General features: G+C 41.6%; 1 protein-coding gene across 1 annotated transcript; it reads right to left on the bottom strand.

Moving 5' to 3' along the window:
- Positions 1-3,411: 3,411 nt before the first annotated feature.
- On the bottom strand, positions 3,412-21,205 carry ppap2d (phosphatidic acid phosphatase type 2D). Its single transcript, XM_008416071.2, has 6 exons — positions 20,418-21,205; positions 8,572-8,729; positions 8,192-8,478; positions 8,000-8,057; positions 5,003-5,179; positions 3,412-4,830 (listed from the first exon to the last, which is right to left on the bottom strand). The coding sequence occupies exons 1-6, from the start codon at positions 20,623-20,625 to the stop codon at positions 4,726-4,728; spliced, it is 993 nt and encodes a 330-aa protein (XP_008414293.1). The 5' UTR covers positions 20,626-21,205; the 3' UTR covers positions 3,412-4,725.
- Between the last annotated feature and the right edge of the window lie 496 nt (positions 21,206-21,701).

Here is a 21,701-nt window from a genome sequence, read left to right as displayed (position 1 = left end):
TACTTTCCTAAAAACGCTCCTATCACTCTGGAACATGGTGGTGGATGCATCATTCTATGGGGATGATTCTCTTTACTGGATTTAGCAATCAGGTAAAATTGTTTGAAAACCCTGAAGTTTGAAGTTATAACATAAAAATGTGAAAAATTTCTAAAATGCATTAATACAGTACTATATAGCATCAAAAGTCCCCGTTTATTTACAAGTTTATAATAAATGAGTTAAATCTCTCCAAATAAATAAATAATGATATTTTTCTTTTGTCACAAGGTTAGCATTTTGACTTCCTGAAGTGATCTTTCGTCTTTCTCTTTGAGTCAGCACATCCTAATCCCTAATAATCAGAGACAAGGGAAGAAGAATTGTTGAAATCCTGGGTCACAAACTTGTATTAGGACACAATTTCCCCCCGTTCAGTCCTAATAGCTGCCGTTAATGCGCTTTCTGACTGTCAGTACTTTGGGAGATTTAAAATACACCAACAGCGAAGAGCCAGAACTTGGGCGTGCTTAAAAAGCCTTTAATCCGTTTTAATTCTATTAAGCATTGGACTACAGCTGGACGAGAGGCCAGCATACCTCCAGTGGCTAAGTCGCCAGTGGCTTGAATACACAAAGTGAAAAGCTGCTACTTTATGAAGGACAAATACATCTATTATTAGTTGTGGTAAGCTAAGATTTGTTGCAGTGTGTGTGTGCACTCTGTCAAACAGTGTGGAAAACTGAATGTAGACAATCTGCAAATTCCTCAGTGTTATCTTTCTTAGACAAAAAGCATCTCACATCCAGGTGTTCCCGTCGTCCTCAGACATGCAGATGTGGCAGTGAGCTACGTGCCTTTCCCCCAAACTTATCTACGCTGATCTCAATCAGCTCCAGAGTCCGACTCGGTATTTCTGCGTCTGTGCCGCTTCGCGCAGTTCTAATCTTATCGAGGAATTCCCCAAAGGTATTGTATAAGGAGGCAGCTTTAATTTTATTTTACAGCGAAGCGTGCAGAAATAAATGGCTTTCACCTGTGGAGATTAGAGTTCAAATCTCCCCCCCCTCCTCATTTTAAATGACCACAATGGAAGGCCACTGCTCCTGTGTGCACAATCAGAGCGGAGCAAACAGCGAGACCCTTCTGACTCGACCTCGGTAATCTAAACATGGGAGAATCTGCCCCTGCTTGTTGATTCCCATTTGTTTTGAAACGGGCCACGGGCTTTTGAGCAAGACGCCTGCCACTCACAGAGCAAACGAGACGTCTGACAGGGTGTGCGAGCTATGTGCCTATGTGGAGCCTTCGTCTCACTCTGCTCATTCACACACACCTAAACATGAGACAATAACAGGCAGAGAAAGAGAGAGAGGCGGACGCAGAAAGACGGGTACCTGTCACACAAGCATGGGCATATGCACAGGAATGAGACGTGTCACCGTAGTAACAACATTATGAAAGAAAACAACTATGATCACATTCTTAGCCCGTGAACTCAGCAGCTACCACCTGATCTACAAGGCCTTGCAAAACTATTCAGACAAACAAACCCAGCTCTATGCTCATCACCCTAAACGTATCTCCATCGTGAATATTAAGCAGAAGCAGAGGTTCACCTTTCAGTGAAGCAATAACTTTAATAAAGCTACAGCAGGATGAACATTCAAGATTTAAAAACTGACGTCAATACAGGATCCCTACACATTTCAAATGAGCTCATGCTGTTTTGCGATGAAGGCCGGGCATAGGTGCAAATTTGGTGGAGACGCTACCCTAAAAACACACAGAGCAATACAAATAAAAAAAATAAAAATGCACTCAGCACTCTACAAAAAATGTATTTGTAAAGTAAACCGTCCACAATCATCCACTACCTTTGGTTAGTGTCGCATACTGTCTTAGTATAAAGCACAGCGCCTTTTGGGATGCGCCTGCATACTTCCATCTGTTCTGCCACACGCTCCAGGACTTTTTCCCGTCATTACTGGTTCACCCTTAGTTTAGCGTTACACTCACAGAGCCATTACCGGGGCCCTCCTTCCTCCTCTTTTTGCTCTCTTTGTTTGATCTTGGCTGCTTTTTATTCTCCCCCAGTAAGCTTGGAAGTGAACTGGAGAGAGAAAGTGGTGGGGGGGGGGGGGGGGGAATGAAAGAAAATGCCTCAAACGCCCTAACCTGTGTCGCGCTAAGCATCTCCATGGTAGCATGACCCCCCCTGAAAAAGCCCATCGTGCTCCACTGCACTTTAAAAGAAGTGCAGGGAAGGGGCAGAGCAAGGAAGGGTGTGAAGGAAGGAGAGGGAGTCCAGATAAAGAAAACTGCAAACAGAAGTGGAGTACAAGGCTCTAAACTTAACACATGGCTATATCGCTTATCACTTCTGCTTTTATGTTTTGTTCCCCAAAACATAAAAGCAGCTTCCTGCACGGAAGCAATTTAAAAGCTGTTTACTGACTGATGTGCATCAGTCAGTAAACAGCTTTTAAGATGATTAAATAAATGATTGAAACCAGTTATGCTCAAGAAAACCAAGAGAGCCTCCACTGGGCAAGTATTGTTGAAGTTTGAACAACTCAACGAGACATCAACTAAACCAGAAAAATGTCAATAACCAAAACAATTTTTATAAATAATAAAATAAATATTATTTACACAGCAACAAATCTTGCTCAGATCATTTCTATGTGGGGTTTGAATGTTCTTCTCTCTCTGCATGAGATTTTTATTAACTGTAACCAATCGTTAACATCAACAGAAATCCTTCAAATATTTTCACTTTGTGTCTAATAAATTTACACACATGAAGATTTATTTCACTTTTAAACTGAATTGCAGAAATCAATCGTGTTTTCTAATATATTTTCAATTATTACACCACATGAATTAAGCAGCAGTGACAATACAAATAAACATAAAACTGCAAAGTTGCTGCAACTTTCTAAACTAAACCTTGATAAACATTTTTGTATTCATTTCTACATAATATATCCAGAATTTCCTTGCTAATCTATGAAGCTTCCAGAGTTTCAAACCCCTTATAATTGACTAAATCTTCACGTTTTATCAAGCTTAAATTCATAATTTCTCATGTGTGTTTCTACTGACTTGTCTTGCTTTCAATCTCTGTAAACCTGTCTATATGAAATGTTTTTGTAAATAAGGTTGAATTAAATTTGTTTTTCTGTCATATTAACTGGTATTGCCCTTTCTTGCTAACAGTGTTTTTTGTTTGTTTTGAAAAGGATTCTGATTTGCTGTTTCTGATTGGCCCATTGTATTTTGCCTAACACCGTATTTTGCAACAGTACAGCAGGCAGACATGGGAAAGAAAATCGTGCTTCACATTTCCTTCTTCCAAAAATAACAGACAGCAGGAAAAGTTGAAAACTGTTGACATTCACTTTAATGGTTTGGTTGGGATTTTTTTCCTTTTTTTTTTTTTTTTTTTGAGTACAGTGGTTATTTCTGCCTGTGCGGCATTCACAGATATAGACATAAACAAACAACAATAACTGGGAACGCAACACATATAGCTTTGTGATAATAACTGTGGCTCAGTCTAGTTGTTACAAAAGGCAAGACACTCTGCACCTGTACATACACTTACACAAACAAGTAAAATCTGTCCAAGACTTGGAACTAATACTTTTAAAATTCTGTGTGGTTCATAAAATGACAGCTATTTACATACAGTTTGCACAATTAGAATCTTAAGACAAAATCATAGTATGAGTTTGAAGTTAAGAATAATAAACACTGATTATTCAATTGTAATAAAACATTTAACATAGATTATAATTAGAAGGTTATCTACGGTCAAGTGCTATTAATTTTGATATACAGGAGAGCAACGTCTCCTGTCTCAGTGGCATAAATCAAGGTGCAGCTTAGAGATTGGAGTCCGGGGCAAAAGTCAGAGGTTACAAAAAATTCAGTCAAGCCTCCACCTTCTGAGAAAAGTGGTTAGTACAAAAAAAGTGGTGTTGCAGAAGAAGAGCCGAAACCAACTCGGCTACTCCTAAGAGAACGATAACATTGTATTGTATTGTAMTGTATTGTTTAGTCGAGGTGATGCCAGGCAGCCGGAGGTGGAAAGTGGCCCATCGTAGCACCGGAGGTAAAGATGGTCCCACACGTACACAAGTGCTCGTTGGTCATCTCTGCTAGTTCTGCTGACTTGTGCAAAGCGCTCTTCACATCTGAAGTGGTGCGGTGCTCTACGTTCAAAGCTGCTGGTCGATATTTTCCCAGTTGAACAGAGAAGCAAAAAAATAAAGAGGAGGCTGGTATTTCCCCATGGATCACTCGTGATCAAAGAGTGATTAGATGTGCTCTGAAAGCCAAGACAAACTCTAAAACCCTCCACATTTTGGAAAAAATAAAAAATAAAGGACCAAAAAAACTTTTAACATTAGCAGCTTATAAAATCATCTTGTAGAATATGTATATATCTTATATTTATATAAAAAATATCTGAAATATTCATTCTTTTCACTGGGCAGGTTTTACGTACCGCCGTATGAGCCTGTTGCATTTCACGGGTGTGTGAACGTGTTTCATGAAAGTACGTCAGCGTGTGAATGAGTATGTCAAGATGTATAAGCTTGCGTTAGATTGTACTCTATCACATCCTTGTCTTGAAATGATTCCCTTACTTTATATACTAATGTTTCTCTTTTCAACATCTGTTGCTCTTGCTGTATTGCAGTCCATCCCCTCTTGTTTGTCTTCTGACACCACCTGCTAGCAAACCGTTTGCTGGCTGGACAGTGGACTCTCTAGGCACACGCTTGTTGGAGACATGTCTGAACGGGTACAGGGCTTGAACATGGACGAGATGTGAAAAGCCTGCAGGCAGAGATGCAAAAAAAGGAAAAGAAAAAGAAGCATGTCAGGAGATATACACAAACCCCACATGAGAGAGCAGAGTGAGGTGGTGGAACGAGACTACTGTTTAACCTAACTCCTCGGAAGGAAACAGAAATTCATCCTKCAAGGAGGAAAGTAACTCTGAACATACCACCCAGTATGCAGTGAGCCCTCCTTGTATGAAGCCGGTGAGGACATCAGTGGGGTGGTGGCGGTAGTCGGAGATGCGGCTCAGGCCTGTGTAGATGGCCAGCATCACTAAGAGGAACTGCACCAGCGGACGCAATAATCGAGCTCCTCGCCAYGACAGCCTAGCCTGCAGGTAGAACTGAAAAAAAAAAGAAGATAAATACTGTTATTATACAATCCCCACACTATTAATATATGCATGTAGATGCTTGTGTGCTAATGCATGCCCCAAACACATAAAACTGTGATTATGTTTAATGACTAAAGTTCTGCAAACGGAGACAAAGTGCTTTAAGTGAAAGATGAGCATCCGCTCCATCTGCAACCCAGAGGGAAAACAGAAACTTGGCGTGACGCCATAAACAGTTCTTATGCCGTGTCCCATYCCTACGTTCATCAACCACATCGGCGCTAAAGGGAAAATAGAAATTTGCGGCTTCAAAATGTATTTAAGTGCGATGTTGAGGCAGGAAGAGCTTTAAAAAGCTATCTGCGGTCTGTCTGGGCTTATCAGACAACAGGGCCCACATTCCTCCAGGAAAGTCGACCTTCGTTGGGTTTTTCTCAACTTCCACTGTGAGCAGGTGTTACTCCCACTGCTTTGTGCACAAGCAGCTGGCTGCAGTCCGAGAGGCATGTACCTACAGGCCTGAGTCGTCTACACATTATTGAAACATTAGGAAGAAGCAAGCCAATGTGCAAAGCTGTCTGTCTGTCTGAACACCTCTTATTATTTTTTATTTCCTGTTGTTTCTCTTTTCCAGTAGTCCTGTTACAACTATCAACTTCATCACCTTGTAAAGGATATGTATGTGGTATAACTGTCAAATTTACGAGAAAAATATGTATAGAACTTTGCTTTTTTATATATATAAATACAGCCTTCCAGAAACAATACTTTTTACTACATCTTTTGTAAAACAACGTATGCACCTCCACTTATTCTCCCACGATGGAAATAGGGTTTGATTTAACCCTGTTTCTCCTGAAACCTACAATCAAATCTTTGGTTTTGTTCACGTTCAAGATGAGATGATTGTTCCCATACTGGGTCCACCAGTTTTCTGGACTCAACTTCTTGTCCATCTCTGATACACCCGACAGCTACAGAATCATCTGAGTATTTCTGCAGATGACAAGAGTTGGACTTGTGCTGGAAGCATGAAGTGTAGAGAGTGAAAAGGAACGACGAGGATACTGTCCCCTGTGGTGCTCCTGTGTTTCTGACCACCTGGTAAGACACACTGTCCTTCAGTCTYACAAACTGTGGTCTGTTTGTCAGGTAGTCATTGATGGCCTCCACCTGTGTCTTCTGAAGTTTCTGATGAAGCACATCAGGTTGAACTGAGTTAAATGCACTGGAGAAATTAAAGAACGTGATTTTTCAGTGTTGCCTCCTGTTTCCAGGTGACAGTGGGTTTGTTGAAGCAGATGAATGATGGCAACTCCAACTCCACGGTGATAAGCAAACTGCAGGGAGGTCCTGAAATGTCTTGTCTGCTTACTCGGGTGAGCCAACCGGAGTCTCTCCAGCACTTTCATGATGTGGGATGTCAGGGCGACTGGTCTACAGTCGCTGATGAGTGAGTTTTCTTCTGTACTGAAAAAAGACAGGATGTTTTCCACAACTCTGGAACCTTCTTCTGGATCAAGCTAAGGTTGAAGAGGTGTTGCAGAATCCCACAGAGCTGCTCTGGCCTTCAGGATTCTCAATAATTCCCTAAAGAATCTTTTTYTTCTGCTCAATAGCTCCTTCAGGCTSGTCACTYCTCGTCTCTACTTAGCCAGAAAGAAATGTTGAAATTTTTACTTTTCTAGGCCCCTTTTAAAGAAAAAGTCATTGAAAGTCAGACTTGGTTAGACCATTTGAACCAAACCACTTTTCAACCACATTTAGACATCAATAGACTTCTTTATGTGAAAGTAATTTTCAACTTTAATTTCTCAGCCACAGTTATGGGTTGTTTGGTTGGAAGAAAATGTTTTTTTATTATTTCAGGGTGGCATCTAAAGGTAGTTGGTAGCACTGGGTTTTATTTAGGACTATCAAGGGATTTTACTGGTAAGAAATAAAAACAAAAAAGAAAAACAGGCATTTTTTTATTTTTTGCCCACGTCACACATAGACCAACATAAAGATCACATCACATAAAATCCCAGTTAGACACACTGAAGCTTTCTTTTCCAGCAGCATAAAGCAAATGAATKAAACATAAGAGGGGCTACTTTGTGCATGGAAATATTTAGGTCATCTGAAATGATCAATTATGGATTAATTATGGGTAATACACAAGGAATGTGGACACTGTATGGATGATGACAGGCTTTTGTCTCCCTCTAACTGTCACTTCTCTCTCACAAAGCAGCCATGAGCGCTGGGCAGTGCATTCAAAGGGAGAGAGATGAAGAGATGGAGGGGGGAATTGGAGGAGGGGGTTTAGAGGGTGTCTATTGCTGAAAGAAGCCTGTCGATCTCTCAGCAGGCACTTTCAGCCCTCCACCCCCYCTGCTAAATGAGAACCACAACAAGGCCTCCTCTGTTTGTGGAGTCTCTTCATCTATTCATGCTCCCAGTGGAAAACAGCCTCCCTCGTTCTCCAGCCCCCACCATCTCTCTCCGTCTCTCCAACTCTTTCGATCTGAGGCAGGATGCATGTTGGGAACTGCCGCTCTCGAACATCCCCTCCTTCACAATCAGGAGTTGATGTATTAAACAGCACATGCCTGTCGGTGTTTGTTCATCTGTGTTGAGTTGATTCATGAATGCTCGCAAATTTGGTTCTCTAGCCTCAATGGATCAGTACTTCAAAGTTTTATTTCACTAAAGAGAAAGTTGGAGCTGCAGCACTTGGGAGAAAAAAAAAACACCTTTAGTAATTGCAGCATATATGCTCGTAAGTGAAAGTGAAGGTCGTGTCTGTGATTAGTTTCTGGGAAAATGTGTTTGTAAAGCACTTACTGCCAGATAGAGCATGGTGTACATGGCGAAGGAAGCATGCCCGGAAAAAAAGGATTTCCTGAAAGAGAAGATTAATAAAAGATGTCACATGTCACACATTAACTGCTTGAGTTAACCAACASCATAACCCACCCTTGGTTTGCACTTTATCACTGAGCACAAAGAAAATAAAGAAGAAACATAGACACACACCTTGCCTCTACCACCAGCTTGTCATTGCGTGGATTGCATTTGACCTGATTGACGTAGCTGCCACGAGTGCAGTTAATGGATTCGTATGTGATGTTACACACAGAGAGGAAGTTCGGCCGCAGGCGCCCCACACTGAGCTTGGCCATGTTTGTGAGAGACTGCCCCACACAACAGCCAAACAGGAAGCTTCCCAGTTCCTTGTACAGGCACGACACGTAGTGGTTTCTAACAAAAGCTCGTGAGAGCACGCCTCGAAAGCGCACACGGTAGCACTCGCCCAGAGCAATCTGGAACAGAAACAGCAGAAATTGGTTTGTTAATGTCACGCYGGACAAGTGTGTGGAAAAAAAYATGAGGAACTTATATATGGGCGGCCTTACTGTTAAGCCGGTGATGGCGATGCCGCCTGCGATGAGCAGGGTGTCGGGGATGGCCTCCGTCTCCAGGTATGGATAGGTGATGCTGTCGTCTCCGCAGAAAAAGCCTCGTTCATACGGAGTCACTGCCTTCAATTCACATGCAAAAAATGGGATGGAAGCTGATGAGAGAAGAAAAAGAAAAAAAGGGTGAGGATYGAGAAGCAGACAAAAACAAAAGATGACTTGATGAATGTCTGAGTTGTGGTTTGTGAGTCAAGGATCACAGAGACACAAAGAAAGAGAGATGGGGGGGCAGMTTTATGCAGACACAGGCTGTTGGCAGCATAAAAGGCTGGCGTTCTCCTGACTTCTGTCATGAGATACAGGTAAAGTAAGGAGCGATATTATGTATCAGGCATTTGGGTACASAATCTGGGGAAAGACATTCCACTCATAGCTGCATCAATCTGGATGCAGCTATTGGGGGCAGGAAGAAGGAAGAGGACTGACAGACAAAGACACGGAAAAACGAGCATGGCACTGGAAAGTTCAGAAGAAGTGGAAAATCCAAAAGAGGAAGGAGGAAGAGGGCATTACAGAGCACAGTAACAAAAACCGGAGAACTTCAGAGAGCAAAAAAGAACAATGAATTCACTCTTCGAAGAGATCTAATTTTAAACCAGTAATGAGTAATCATCTAACCTGACTTTTCAGCCTGGTAAGTGATTATCAAAATGGAGGTCAAAGTCTAACTTTTGCAAAACAGACAGCCCAGTCAGACGGTGAAAGTTAAAAGTTGTGCAAGGCTTCAGTGATAAGAGCGGCAATACTGTTTCAGTACACCACTCCACCCACCAAAACACTAAAAAACTAATGAATGTACTTTTAAACTAACAGCCAATAACCTTGTAAAGGCTTACCCAGAATCCTCCATTTCTTTATCCCATGTCCCCCCGTTCCCCTGTGGAATGCAGTGAGAACATGGGACTAATCATTAACCTCTGCCTCTCCTTCTCATCCCAGGCCTGCTCGCTGGTTGGAACGCGCCCAGGCCAAAAGCGCTGCTCCTGCCAGGGAATCTCTCAGACTACGTGACTTTGTAGTGCACAGGATATACACTTTAAATCCAGGCAAGAGAAACAACAAGCAAACACACCCTCCAACACACAAACAGTGGTCTGAAAACACGCATCTAAGGTTTAAATATAATCCGTTTAGCCATTGTCAGGTATTGTATTGTCTYCATTCAGCTCTTTCACRTCAATTCAACATCACTCTCACTGTACAGATAAACAGTTGCCATGGCAATTATCTTCTTCTGCCACTTAAAATTCTGAATACTCCTGAGACTAAACTCTCATATTGCACGATAACGTGATTTACAAAGGTCTGCTACAGTCAAGATTAACTGGTTGAACTCTGTTCAAAGTCAAGTTGCCCTTACAGAAAGACAAAACAGAGCCATAGTTTAGGAAGTTTAGCATGGAAGCAGAGAGGAAAACCCACAGCAGACAGATAGCAGGGGCCATGACGCCAACAAAGAGAGGGAGACAGATAGGAGGCACCTCTCATCTGACCCCAATCTCTCACTCATCTCATTCAGTCACCACATGCATACACACACCCATACACCTCCCACAGGTATCCTTTCATCATTTATGTTCAGCTTTTGTTTTGACGTCTTTGATTTTAAATCATGTAAAGCGAGTCAAAAGACYAAGCTTTAACAGTAAATTGATATGCATGTACTTTATGCCATATTTAGAAATCCCATAAATCTTGAGACGCAGAGCCGCTTAAAATGTGTAGCGACCACAGAGGTTTTGCAACCCTGACAGACCACACAGAAAAATCTTCCTAATGGTCGGCACAGAAGACATGCTTCACAAAAAGATTCGCAAGACTTGGACTTCTTCACATTTTAGGCCGCAACCACCAACCTTGGTGTTGTGTCACAGATCGACTCAAATTAATCCATAACTGTTAATTGGAAGGAAAATGATAAATGACCTCAAAACCTTTTTAACAACTAAAAATCTGAAAAGCATGCATTAATATTCTACCTTCGACAAAAACAGCTTAACGTAATTCTTTTGCAGGTGTATTTTTACCAGCTTTCCATACCTACACACTAACTTTTATATCTTGTGATTTTATGTAGAATAGAAATTGAGTGAAAAGTTTATAAACAGTAATTTTCAAGTATTGCAAAAGATTCTTAATTTGATTTTGGTCTCAGCTTAAGGGTTTCGTCTGGGCCATTCTAATACACGAACATGCTTTGATCAAAATCCTTTGTGGCTCTGACTGGATGTTTGATGTTGTCCTGCCTGACGGTGAACCTGCGGCCCAGTCTCAAGTCTGCCACAGCTTTTTACAAGTTTTCTTCCAGTAATTTAACTCAGTTCAACTCTGACCAACTTCCCTGTCCCTGCAGCAGAAGGGTATCCCAAGAGCACGATGCTGCCACCAGGTTTTACCGTGGGGATTGTGGGGTTCAGGTTATGCGCTGTGTTAAGTTATGCAACAAAGTAACAAAACCAAATGTAAATGTAAATGAACTTGTTTTTCAGGCAATATATTCTAAGAGGTATTAGCGTAAAAGAAAATGTTATGTTAAATAGTAGACTCCTAATTATAGGAAACTGAAACAGAAAATTGTTTGAGGAAGGGTGTCAAGCTTGCTTTTTGCTATTGAAAATGTATATTTAATTCAGACATTTTAGTGTGTGTTTCTCCGTTGCAGTCAGTTTAATCTACAACAGTCTAGCTTAAAACTGGATGCCAACAGTAATTTGTATCACCCAACAGTTCACAACAATTTGATATGCAGCTGAAAACGTTTTAAACAATATTTGGGTGCAGAATTTTTCCTCTTAGATAGTCACCATTTGAACATAACCGACGTATGTTAAGCATAACTGAGGCAGTTTTGTGACAAACACAGACACAGGCTTTTTGCTCGTCCATGAAATCCATTAGCATCCCCTTTTGGACGCCTCATCGGGTTTTACGATAGAGCCAGTCCTTTTTCAGCAATCAATATGTTGCTGCATTGACAGAGAGATAATGGATAGGCCCACCATTAGGGTCCAAACACGGTGCTGTTACAGAATGAACATGGACTTTTTAAGGGATCATTTTCATTGCTCAGTGTCTAATGGGACCCGTGAAATGCTGAGCCAGACAGAGGTATGTTTTATCAACCAGTGAGTGGCAATGAGGATGGCTTGTGCAATAGCCCTGTTTCTGAGTATGGTGCAACTTGCCTCTAATATACATTAAACAGTATTAACAGTAACATGACGCAAGTCACTCCGGCTTCAAATCAACCACAAAAGTTACCTTCATCATCCGGTGATTCACATTCAAAATTAGTTAATCAATAAAAAAAGAACATAAACCAAATGCACAGGCCTAACCGCGCATTACAAACTCTTGTTTGCTTTGCAGCTACACAAGCTGTTTTCACAACAAGGCACAAAAACCCTCCAGAGACTGTCACATCATCTATCAGGCAGCTGTGAGCCAACCTCTGCACCTGGCCTAGGCATGCTTAAAAGAAAGCCAGAACAGGAGGGCCTGCGAGGAAACCGAGAGGAGGCAGAGAAGTGGTTCAGCTCCAACAGCCGAACCAAAATGTGCTGCTCTCTGGGCCTGGCTTTAGAGCCAGAATTCTTTCAAATAGTCAAAAGGGACAGAAAAGAAAGAGGGAGAAGAAGGAGGGGAGACGAGCCCCATTCTGAGAAACTCTTCTGGTTCTAATTTACACATCTATGACCACGGTGCAGAATGAGCTCACTGTGAGGGGAGAAAAACAACAACCAACAACAAGAAAATAACAAGGAAGTAATTAAAGATTGCGAGCAAAAAGTAAGCAAATTATAGTTATTCTCTGTTATGGAGTGTCAAAGTAAAAACAAGGCTAAAATGGGCAGTCAGGTGAAAGATTATTGATGATTTGGGCAGTAATGGTTGTGTGAGAAAAAAAATTCAATAGACAGAGTAATGAAAGATGCAACAAGGGCTTCTCCAAGAGCAGCAGCACACGGAGGCGATTAGTGGCGGTTCTGGAATGTGAGGGTCAGGGATCTGGGTTCTGCTGGGACCCGCTCTGTAAACACGACCCCGCCTCAGCTAAGAGAATACCCCTCACATGCCTACAGAGATTCATATACACTTTAAAACCCACAATTACATACAAATAAGCTTAAACCCACAGACTAATAGACAACTAAACACACCACAAGAGCAGAAAGGGAAAAGAATTACTCAGAATGAAAACAACTCATCAAAATATACAATGCCAACGGAGTAATCTAAAAAAATAAAATATCACAAGGACATGCGGTACATTCAAGGCGCTCTTATAAAATCACATGCCTAGATAACCTCGGTGTATAATACTTCTATCTGTCATACAGTCTATCCAACCTCACAGATAAGGGACACAGCCTGAAGCTAGATCTAAGCAGCAGTAATGGCCACCCGTATTATTGCACCCAATAGCACAGGCTTGGATCAGCTTTTGCCCTTTGACAAAAGTGAAGGACACACAATTAGTGACCTGTCAACACAGGTCTATCTGGCCTGCAGCTTGGGACTGAGCTATGCAGCCACCCCGACGGGTGGTCCATCTCCTGTTGGCCTTTGACCAGCTTACACGTACCAACATATTCTACATAAATCTTCCAAGCTGCTTATTTTTCTTCTGGCCAACCCTTTAAAAAGAGGCAGAAAAAAAATGCTGGGTAGCAAAATGATGCATTGACATATACTGAGGCTTTTATGGCCACAATAATCCCCAGTAACAATACAAGGAGCAGCCTGACGTCTTCCCTAATATGCCGATAAACAGCAGCGAGGGTTTTCGCTTGTGATGCCAGAAAACTGGCATCCAAGTAATCTCTATAAAGTCTGAGCTAGGTCTTTTGTGGCAATGTGAGAAATTATGTTTCACTCTCACCACCAATTAAAGCCCAATGACATTATGCAATTGCCAGTAGACAATGTCCTGCCCTGTTCTTTCTTGGTGACCCAGTTCAGGTGATGGACAGGCGGGAGAACAATTAAACTCCTGCTGCACTGACACGTTCTTTATTTTCCCTTCTGATGTATTTTGTCTGCCCCAATGGCACCACAAAGAGATTTATCACCGAAGAACAAAGAGGTCTGAGGAGTCACAACAGACTCATATCCTGAACCCTAAGATACCATCGACGTCTTCTGCAGCTGGACCCAAAGCAAGAATCCCTCTCTGCTTCATTTATCATCATGCATCTTATGGGAGACAAGAAAATGCCCAGAGAGAAAGACAGTGATTCAGCACAAGGCACCAGTCTAGCTAAAAACAATGATATCATCGGCTTAAATCAATAAACAGACATACAAGAAAAATAAACCACAACTATTTCTACCTGGATTTAACTTGCATTACTTTAAAAAAAAAAATCCACCATGCCCTTTAACACCTTTATTGTTGCCACTGGCCAGAGGAGACATGCTACCCACAGCTGCTTCTGTTCTCTTCACACTTCAATGCCCGGCTTCCTGGAGCCCAGTTTCGGTGCTAAGGGTATGAGTGGAGTGTCATGCATGTCTGTCTGTCTTATTCAGCAGGAACAAAAGGGACATGTTCCAGCTATATGCACCTTGGAAACCTTCAAGGTGTCCTTTGGAGGGCTTTTGTGGTGAGAGGGTAAGGGTGCACACAGAAAGGTGAATGGTGGCGATGTGAAAACAAGACAGGGTGGTGGACTGGATGACAGAAAATGCATTTATTATGAAGTTGACAAGAAGTGACGGTACTATATATTTGGAAATGTGGATGGGTATGTTGGTCAGTTCTGATTTAAATGGAAACTTGCTGGAACAACAACTTCCGACTGGAGCCAAAAGTGGACTGCATGCCTTATGTTGACCTGAAATCAAATGTCAAATCAAAAGAAGAAATGGTTGGAAGTTCTTGGTACGCCAGCATGTTGACTCAGACAGAAACATGATGGGTTTACACAGACCTAGTGACATTTTGACTATTAGCAGCCTGACACTCTGCAGGGTTCATCTGACCTGACCAGAGATAGTCATTGTGAGGGAAGGACAAACCAGTGGCATAAGATAAGTAGTTGTTGTGTCTTATCTAAGAGGCCTTAGATAAGAGACAAGGTTATTTTCAAAGGAGGAGAACAGTTCTTGTGTATGAACAGTCCAACCTGGTTGTGGTGATTTAAAGGGAAAAGCATACTTTCCAATAAACATTACACATCTCATGATGGTGAGATGAAAGTTTATTTAAACAGAAGAAGAAGCGGCATTACTTTTGAAACACTCAAAGGCAGTGCTATTGTTTGTAATCAAAGTCAGGTGGAAAACTTGGTGGAGACCCCTCTCCAGACCGATTCCAACTAACGAGCGCTGAGGTTTGAAATGCTGCACGGATCTTCGTTCACTCATTAAGGCTAATACCAATAAACCACCAAAGGCACTTATGGAACTGTCATCTAGACTGCAGCTGTCTCATTAAAATTACATTTGAAGCTTTCGGCAGCCAAAATTGTTTTTTTGAGTATTCCTTGCTGAGATATAAACAGACAGCTGTGTATAGGATCCCACAGGTACCAAAGGTTGAACCTTTGCCCTTTATTGTAGATCTTCATCTTGTATCCTTCCATATCCCTCCCAAAGGATGTCGGCTCATACAGGCTTTCACTTGCCCCTCAGCCTTTAGGCAACTGAGACATTTCTCGGTCCTGTAACATACTAACAGGAGAACAAAGCAATACAGTAAAGTGCAGTGCAGTGGATGGTAGTCTTTCTGGAGAAAGGAACTCTTAATGGATTCCTGAACCCTGACCGTGCTGTCAAATGGAAAGAAGATGCATTAATACACTAATAAGAGGCAGAATGCAGAGTCACTTCTTCCACTGACTAATGATTTGACTGAGCCACTTTTTAATAGCTCTCCATCTGTCAGCCCCAGAGTGACGCCAGTTTGTTCCATAACTTCAGGGAGTCAGGGCCCAAGACGTTCAGAAAAACAGGACCGGCAAATTTGTCAACAAACAGCAAGCACATGGCCGCTGTAGTAGCGTTGGAATTAGAAGCCATATGACTCATACACTTTTACACACACACACGCACACACACTAAATTACACACATTGCAAGCTATTTAATATTCCTGGGCAGGCACACGCAAACGTGCTGTGACGCGTTGGCCTCCAGCCGTCTTACTCACTCGGCAGCTTTCTCTGTCAAAAGACGAGGAATAAAACCTTCTGGCATAAACTCGCCCAAAACACATGGAGATGTAAAAAGCAGAACACACTTGGACCACTGATTTTACTTTCGGGACACCTGAACTGCTAAAATAAAGTTTGCTTGAAGCAAAGAGAGGGACAAAGAATATGTTGTGTAAGTGGAGATACGGTCGAATGAACGAGCTCTGCTTGAATTCTGATTTCTATCATAGATACTAGCCATCTACGGTCCCAGCATGCTGCTTCACGTCTTGGAACCAAATCTTGCTTTCCACAATGAAGATAATCTGAATACGGCTTTCTTTTACTTTTCAGCTGGGAAACACATTCTGCTGTAAAACTGGGTGTTTTTTTAAATTGCCTTTCATTTTGTGAATCTAGCTAAGATAAACCACAGCCATGTCTTTTTCTGTGCTTCTACCTCTTGTGCGTATCAAACGTGTGAAAAGAACACAGTTCAGTGTTTAACCTCTAGAAGAAGGTCAAGCCTAAAGGCATTCCTAATGGTCCAGTATAAGCTTAGAGGAGGTCTCCTAATGCCACCTTCATATATTGCCCAATTATCCTTGAATTATCCTTGTGAGACTCAATAACAGGCTTTATTGGGGTGACGACAGGGAGAAGAACACCAAATACAGGTGGAAAGCTGTGAAAAGACAGGAAGACCTGTCCATGCTTGCTCTTCAGAAATGACAAACACCCAAAATGTGCTGACCTCTCAAGGTTTGGACCCTAAATCTTAGCCCCAGCCACAGGGCGCAGATTTTGTCAGCTCTGTTTTAGTCTGAACCCCACAGTCTCAACAGGAATGCATACATATACTTAAGCACACAAGCAAACACTTGACTAAACTCAGGCATTTGCATTCTGCAGCTTACACAAGGAGAGCCGAGCTGATCCAGAACAATCCATCTCTATGAAGCAAGCATTATGTGCATGTCTTTGCGGCCTGTAACCAGCCCTGCCTTATAACTGAAGAATAACAATTTTCAGCAAACCTGGTGTTGAGTAAGAATCAGGTAGACTGTGTCAAAGCCTCTGCTTGTTTTGTCAATAACCCTGAAGACTAGAAATGTAACCACATCATAGAAATTTTATGTTGCCACATTGAGCTAAACTTTAGAGGAAAAGCCCTAAAAGCCTCAGAAGACTTAATCACTCTTCAGGTGATCACATAATTATGATGAAACCTCAGGGTGAAATTCCCCCATCCAAAGCACAAATAATACTCCAGGTCAACTGTCTGTGAAGATCTAACAAATGTCTTTTAGGGGGATTTTCTTTTTTTTCTCTTCGTCTGAGAAAAGCAGGCTGTGAAATGAAGAGTCCGATTCATTTCCAATAAATGGGGCCATTCACTTCCAAATGCCAGCAGATGAGTCAAAGTTCAGCAACCGCTGTCAGCAAGCATGCTGGTTAAAAGGACAAAGACAAGGATGAATCGAACAGATGGAAGACTGTAGAGCTAATAATATCAATTATTACCGATTGTGTGTTATGGTGTGGTGATTTGAAGGCTCTCACTTCAGCATGCAAAGAATTTGCAACTTCATAAGAAGAGGTCGCACTGTGGATCTAATGCTAGCTGGGCTTCGCAACAAAGATCTCTCAAACAAGTCAGGAAAAACACACTTTAATGCATTTTACTAGCAGTTTATCCAATAGAGCCGGGGATTTCAATAGATTTCACTGATGTTCACTCAAAGATTTTTTCCTACAGCAAAGATCCTGAATATATCCAGTCTGCAGACTGCAATTGTTCTGCATAATGTGTGAATAGAGTTACTAGAATAAATAAACCTTCAAATGATATACTGGTCTGTATAAATACAGATCAAAAGTTTGGAAGTATGGCCAGTACTGACCAAGAAAAACCGACGTACCAGATAAAAATGTATTCTGATAGGTCACTCTATAAATTGTAATTTATTTTTATAGCCACATATGATATGATTAATTACGGTGTATTTCATGTCACAATTGCAAACGACTGTTTTAACGCATTATTTGCGGGGCTGTAGAAGTCCACCTGCCATGATTACCATCCACTCTGGCCATAAATAATAAATGTGTCTTAGTGATTACAACCAGAAGGTTCAGGAGGAGAGATGGGGACATCATGGTGATGGAAAAACAAAAAGAGAACAGACAAAAATGTGGGATAATAATAATCAAACACAACATTCACCAATTATGCCGCGAAGCTATGTTTTCCTACATTTGATCTTGCTTCCAAACACTTGAGCCTCATCTGGTGAAATTGTTTCTCTTTTTCAGTAATAAAGGTAAAAGATGAAAAAGGCACAACAAATATAAAGCACCTGCTTTTTGGAAAGAATAAATCTAAATGTGTTGTTTAAACTGTTTCTACCACAAGTTATTTTAACTAATACAAATACAAATAGAGAAGATTTGTACACTTCAACACCTGTTGACTTTTTTTTTATATGGACACAAAATCCTTCATGTCTACATACTAGTGAATATGTCAAACTATGTTTTGTGACAACTACATTCTTGTGCTCTACATTTAGATCAAGGCAGATATGTTGTTAAATTTTGTTGTTGCAAAGTTTACTGCTCTGGTCTCCCTCCAAACAAATGACACAGATTTTACACTGTAAAACTAATCCTAACCCATGAAGAAAATATATTCTTCCCCAAGGAAGGCTGCAGCAAAGCAGCAGGTACAAAGTCTGTGCAGCGTTTCATTTTTCTAAGAAGTCCATCTGGGAATTATGCTACATCCAATTTATGCTGCAATTTTTCTGCAGCAAGTTGCTGTCTACCAAGCATCTCAATGTATCTCAATCCAAAACCTTTAAGGATAAAAATTTAGAAGAAGCTCTGAGAGAATGAAAGCCGCATGGTCAATTAGAGTTTTAGTAGAACTGACTTTTTCTCGACTGAGTGACGATGACGGGTGTCCAACCACTTTCGGAACCAGCTGTTAAGAAGAGTGGTAAGTGAAAAGCTAATTGCATACCTTTAGGGTTAAGAATTGTGTGTCACTGAATCTAAGAGCCTCACAAAGCAGTTTTGTTTGTCTCTTCATTTCTTACACTTCAACTGCCAACAAGCAGACCCGTTGGTCTGCCTTGACGGGTTCTACCTCTCCCGTGTTTGCTAGTTAAACGAATCATCACTTACTCACACAACACCAGTTCTCTGTTCCCTGTGTTTGTCACAGAAACCAATCTACCCTTTGAACCTTTAGAATTTACCAAGTAGCACTCACTACCAACCACTCCGAGGTTAAGATTCAACACAGAGCCAATAAGCTTTGAACCTACAAGACGCAAAGTTTTGAACCGGCTTGAAATGCATCCTTAAAACTTTCACTTTGTATTCTTGTAAACATCAGCCGTGTAATCTCATTTCTTAGTAATAATAAAAGGAATAATAACTTAAAGAAAAGTAAAAATGTAAACACATTTATATTTCATCAAGATTTATAAAAAGGAATGAAACTTTAAAAAGCACTGATATTGCGTTATTATATTTTGTGTCCAGATGAACAAACTTACTCTAACTTTGATGCAGCATTCTCACATTCCTATTTGCTTTATATCCTTTCAACACATGTTTGAAAAGTTCAGTTCAGTCTTAGTACAGCAATAATAGTTCTGATTATGTGGCTTTTAAGACTGTTATAAAAGCCTCATCACCTGTGCTCTTCCAGCCAAACATAACAGCACTGAATCTTGATCCCATCAAAAGAAAAATCCTAAATAAACACGTCTGTTTGTACACGTAGATTGGTATTACAACTATGACTGTTTACATCTGTTATTTTGTCTGAACATGAAGCAGGCAATGGTTTCTGTTTCGAGACAAGACAGGTATGCTAGAACATTAATACCGAAAGTCCTTGTTTGCTGTTATTTGCGTCCTAGGTAAGGCTATTATTGTTTGACATCCACATTTCATAATAGCTCATTTCTACTGTTCCCATATCATAATTAAGCCCTGGCAGAGGTTCCCCAATTATTATACTGGTATTAAGGATTCTTTTTGTGCTTCTGCCAGCTAATTTATCACATAATAAGCCTACAAAATTTTTCAGCTGTGCATGGTAAATTACTTGGGGATAACGTTCAGTAATCCTGCAGTGAGACAGGCTAAAGAGCTCGGTGAGGAGGGGTAATTTTCAGCACGAGAACACAAGCACGAGGCATGTTTTCATCCTAATTCCCACGTTCTTGTCCCGGGAATTTTGTGGGGTTGCCATGGGAACAGATGAATTCTCGGGACAGCTCTGCTGCTGCCAGATGACCACCCCCTTTCTCACCCCTTTACCCCTGCCTGGGCCGTACCTCCCTCCCTCTCTCCTGCCCTCCCTCTTTCTCCCCCACGTGAGTTTTCTTCCTCTTGGAACATTTTCCACGCCTGGAACTTCTGGAAAACAGTTTTGCAGCTGTGTTAACTTTACCAAATTCCCATTTGATGTCGCTGCTTTCCTTTCTCCCTGAAAAGCAACTTTATTCCTAGCATGCACGTGAGAGTTTGGAAAAGAAAGACAGTTGATGATCAATTATATGTTTTGAAACGGCCTACGAACGCAGTGACTTCTTTAGCTTTATGAGTTAGACTTGAATAAATTGCTTACCAACACAGAGACATATAACATCCAAGCCGACAAGCATCTTCCTCTTGGTGCAGAACGAGCCCTGGTCTTCGGGCTGGGTGAGGAAATGTATCCCTGCGCCGTTCTCCCTCCCTTCCCCGGAGCCTCCGCTGTCAGCCAACCGCAGCTGCAGCTCTGCGTCCCGGGGCAGCGTGCTGCAGTGCGTCCCGCTTGAGTTCAACTTCTGCATGTCTGGTAAAGTTTTTTTTTTTTTTTTTTTTTTTACGTAGGTATAACTTTAAGAAAAAGTTGAAGACAAAATAATTGCAGTCTGTTCGTCCTGACGCAACTAGTCGGCGAGTGAAGAAAATTCCCCCAAACTGTTCAGTGCGTCCGTCGGTGCAACAGATCCATGTCAGCTGAAGTTTGACAGCAGCAGCAGACCTCGGTCACCAACTGATCGACCGCTCCCCTTGAGGCAAAGTTTGTCATCAATAAGAAGTACAGGACGTGGGTAAAAGAAGCTGAGGAGTCAAGCAGAGACCTGGAGGGAGGAGTACTCTCTAGATTAAGTTCACAACACATTTCTGAGTGGAAGCATGTTGTTCTGCTCGGTCCCTTGAATCATAACGACTTGAAGTTCTCGCCGTGCTCCTCCCCTTTTATTTTGTTGGGCTCAAATCCCAATTACTGCTCATACCTGTTTTCTGTGAGCTGTTGGAGCTCTGGGTCTGAAATCGAAAGGGGCTCCGTCTGCAGACCCTGAAAATCGATGCGTATTGATCAGACTGTAACCCACATGTTACCCCCKCCCCTGACCTCCCCGCTGTTTGTCTGCTTCCATCCACTCAGATATTTCCTGAGGCGTTAAACTGTCCCACCCAGGTCAGGACGTGCCCCACTTACAGCTCCTGTTCTGTTCCACTAACAAACTCATAAAAGGACACTTTGTTTACAGCACATCATTCAGCTATGCTGTTCCTAATGTGCAAGTGGCTGCTGAGCTACGCTGTTCTGTACTGCAGTTGAGTTGAGGAAATAAACCACGTTTTACAGTAAAAAAAAAAAAGCTATGTCCTTTCACAGACGTCTCCAATAAATAACAGAGTAAATACAAAAAGCTATTCGGTGATTGCATTTATTGAAGGTAAAATAAACAAACCAACCTGATCCTATGTGGAATTTCCCCCCCCCCCACTTTGTTGAATCACGAATTAATTATGATTAGCATTTTTTTGTTTTGTTTTGCTTGCTTTGACCAGCCACACCCAGGGCCGATTACTGCCTGACTTGTGAAATCATGAAACCCCTTTAGCAGAAACAACA

The sequence above is a fragment of the Poecilia reticulata genome, linkage group LG8, assembly GCF_000633615.1.
Source record: "Poecilia reticulata strain Guanapo linkage group LG8, Guppy_female_1.0+MT, whole genome shotgun sequence".
Taxonomy (NCBI): domain Eukaryota; kingdom Metazoa; phylum Chordata; class Actinopteri; order Cyprinodontiformes; family Poeciliidae; genus Poecilia; species Poecilia reticulata.
This window is presented reverse-complemented; position numbering and strand designations above follow the sequence as displayed.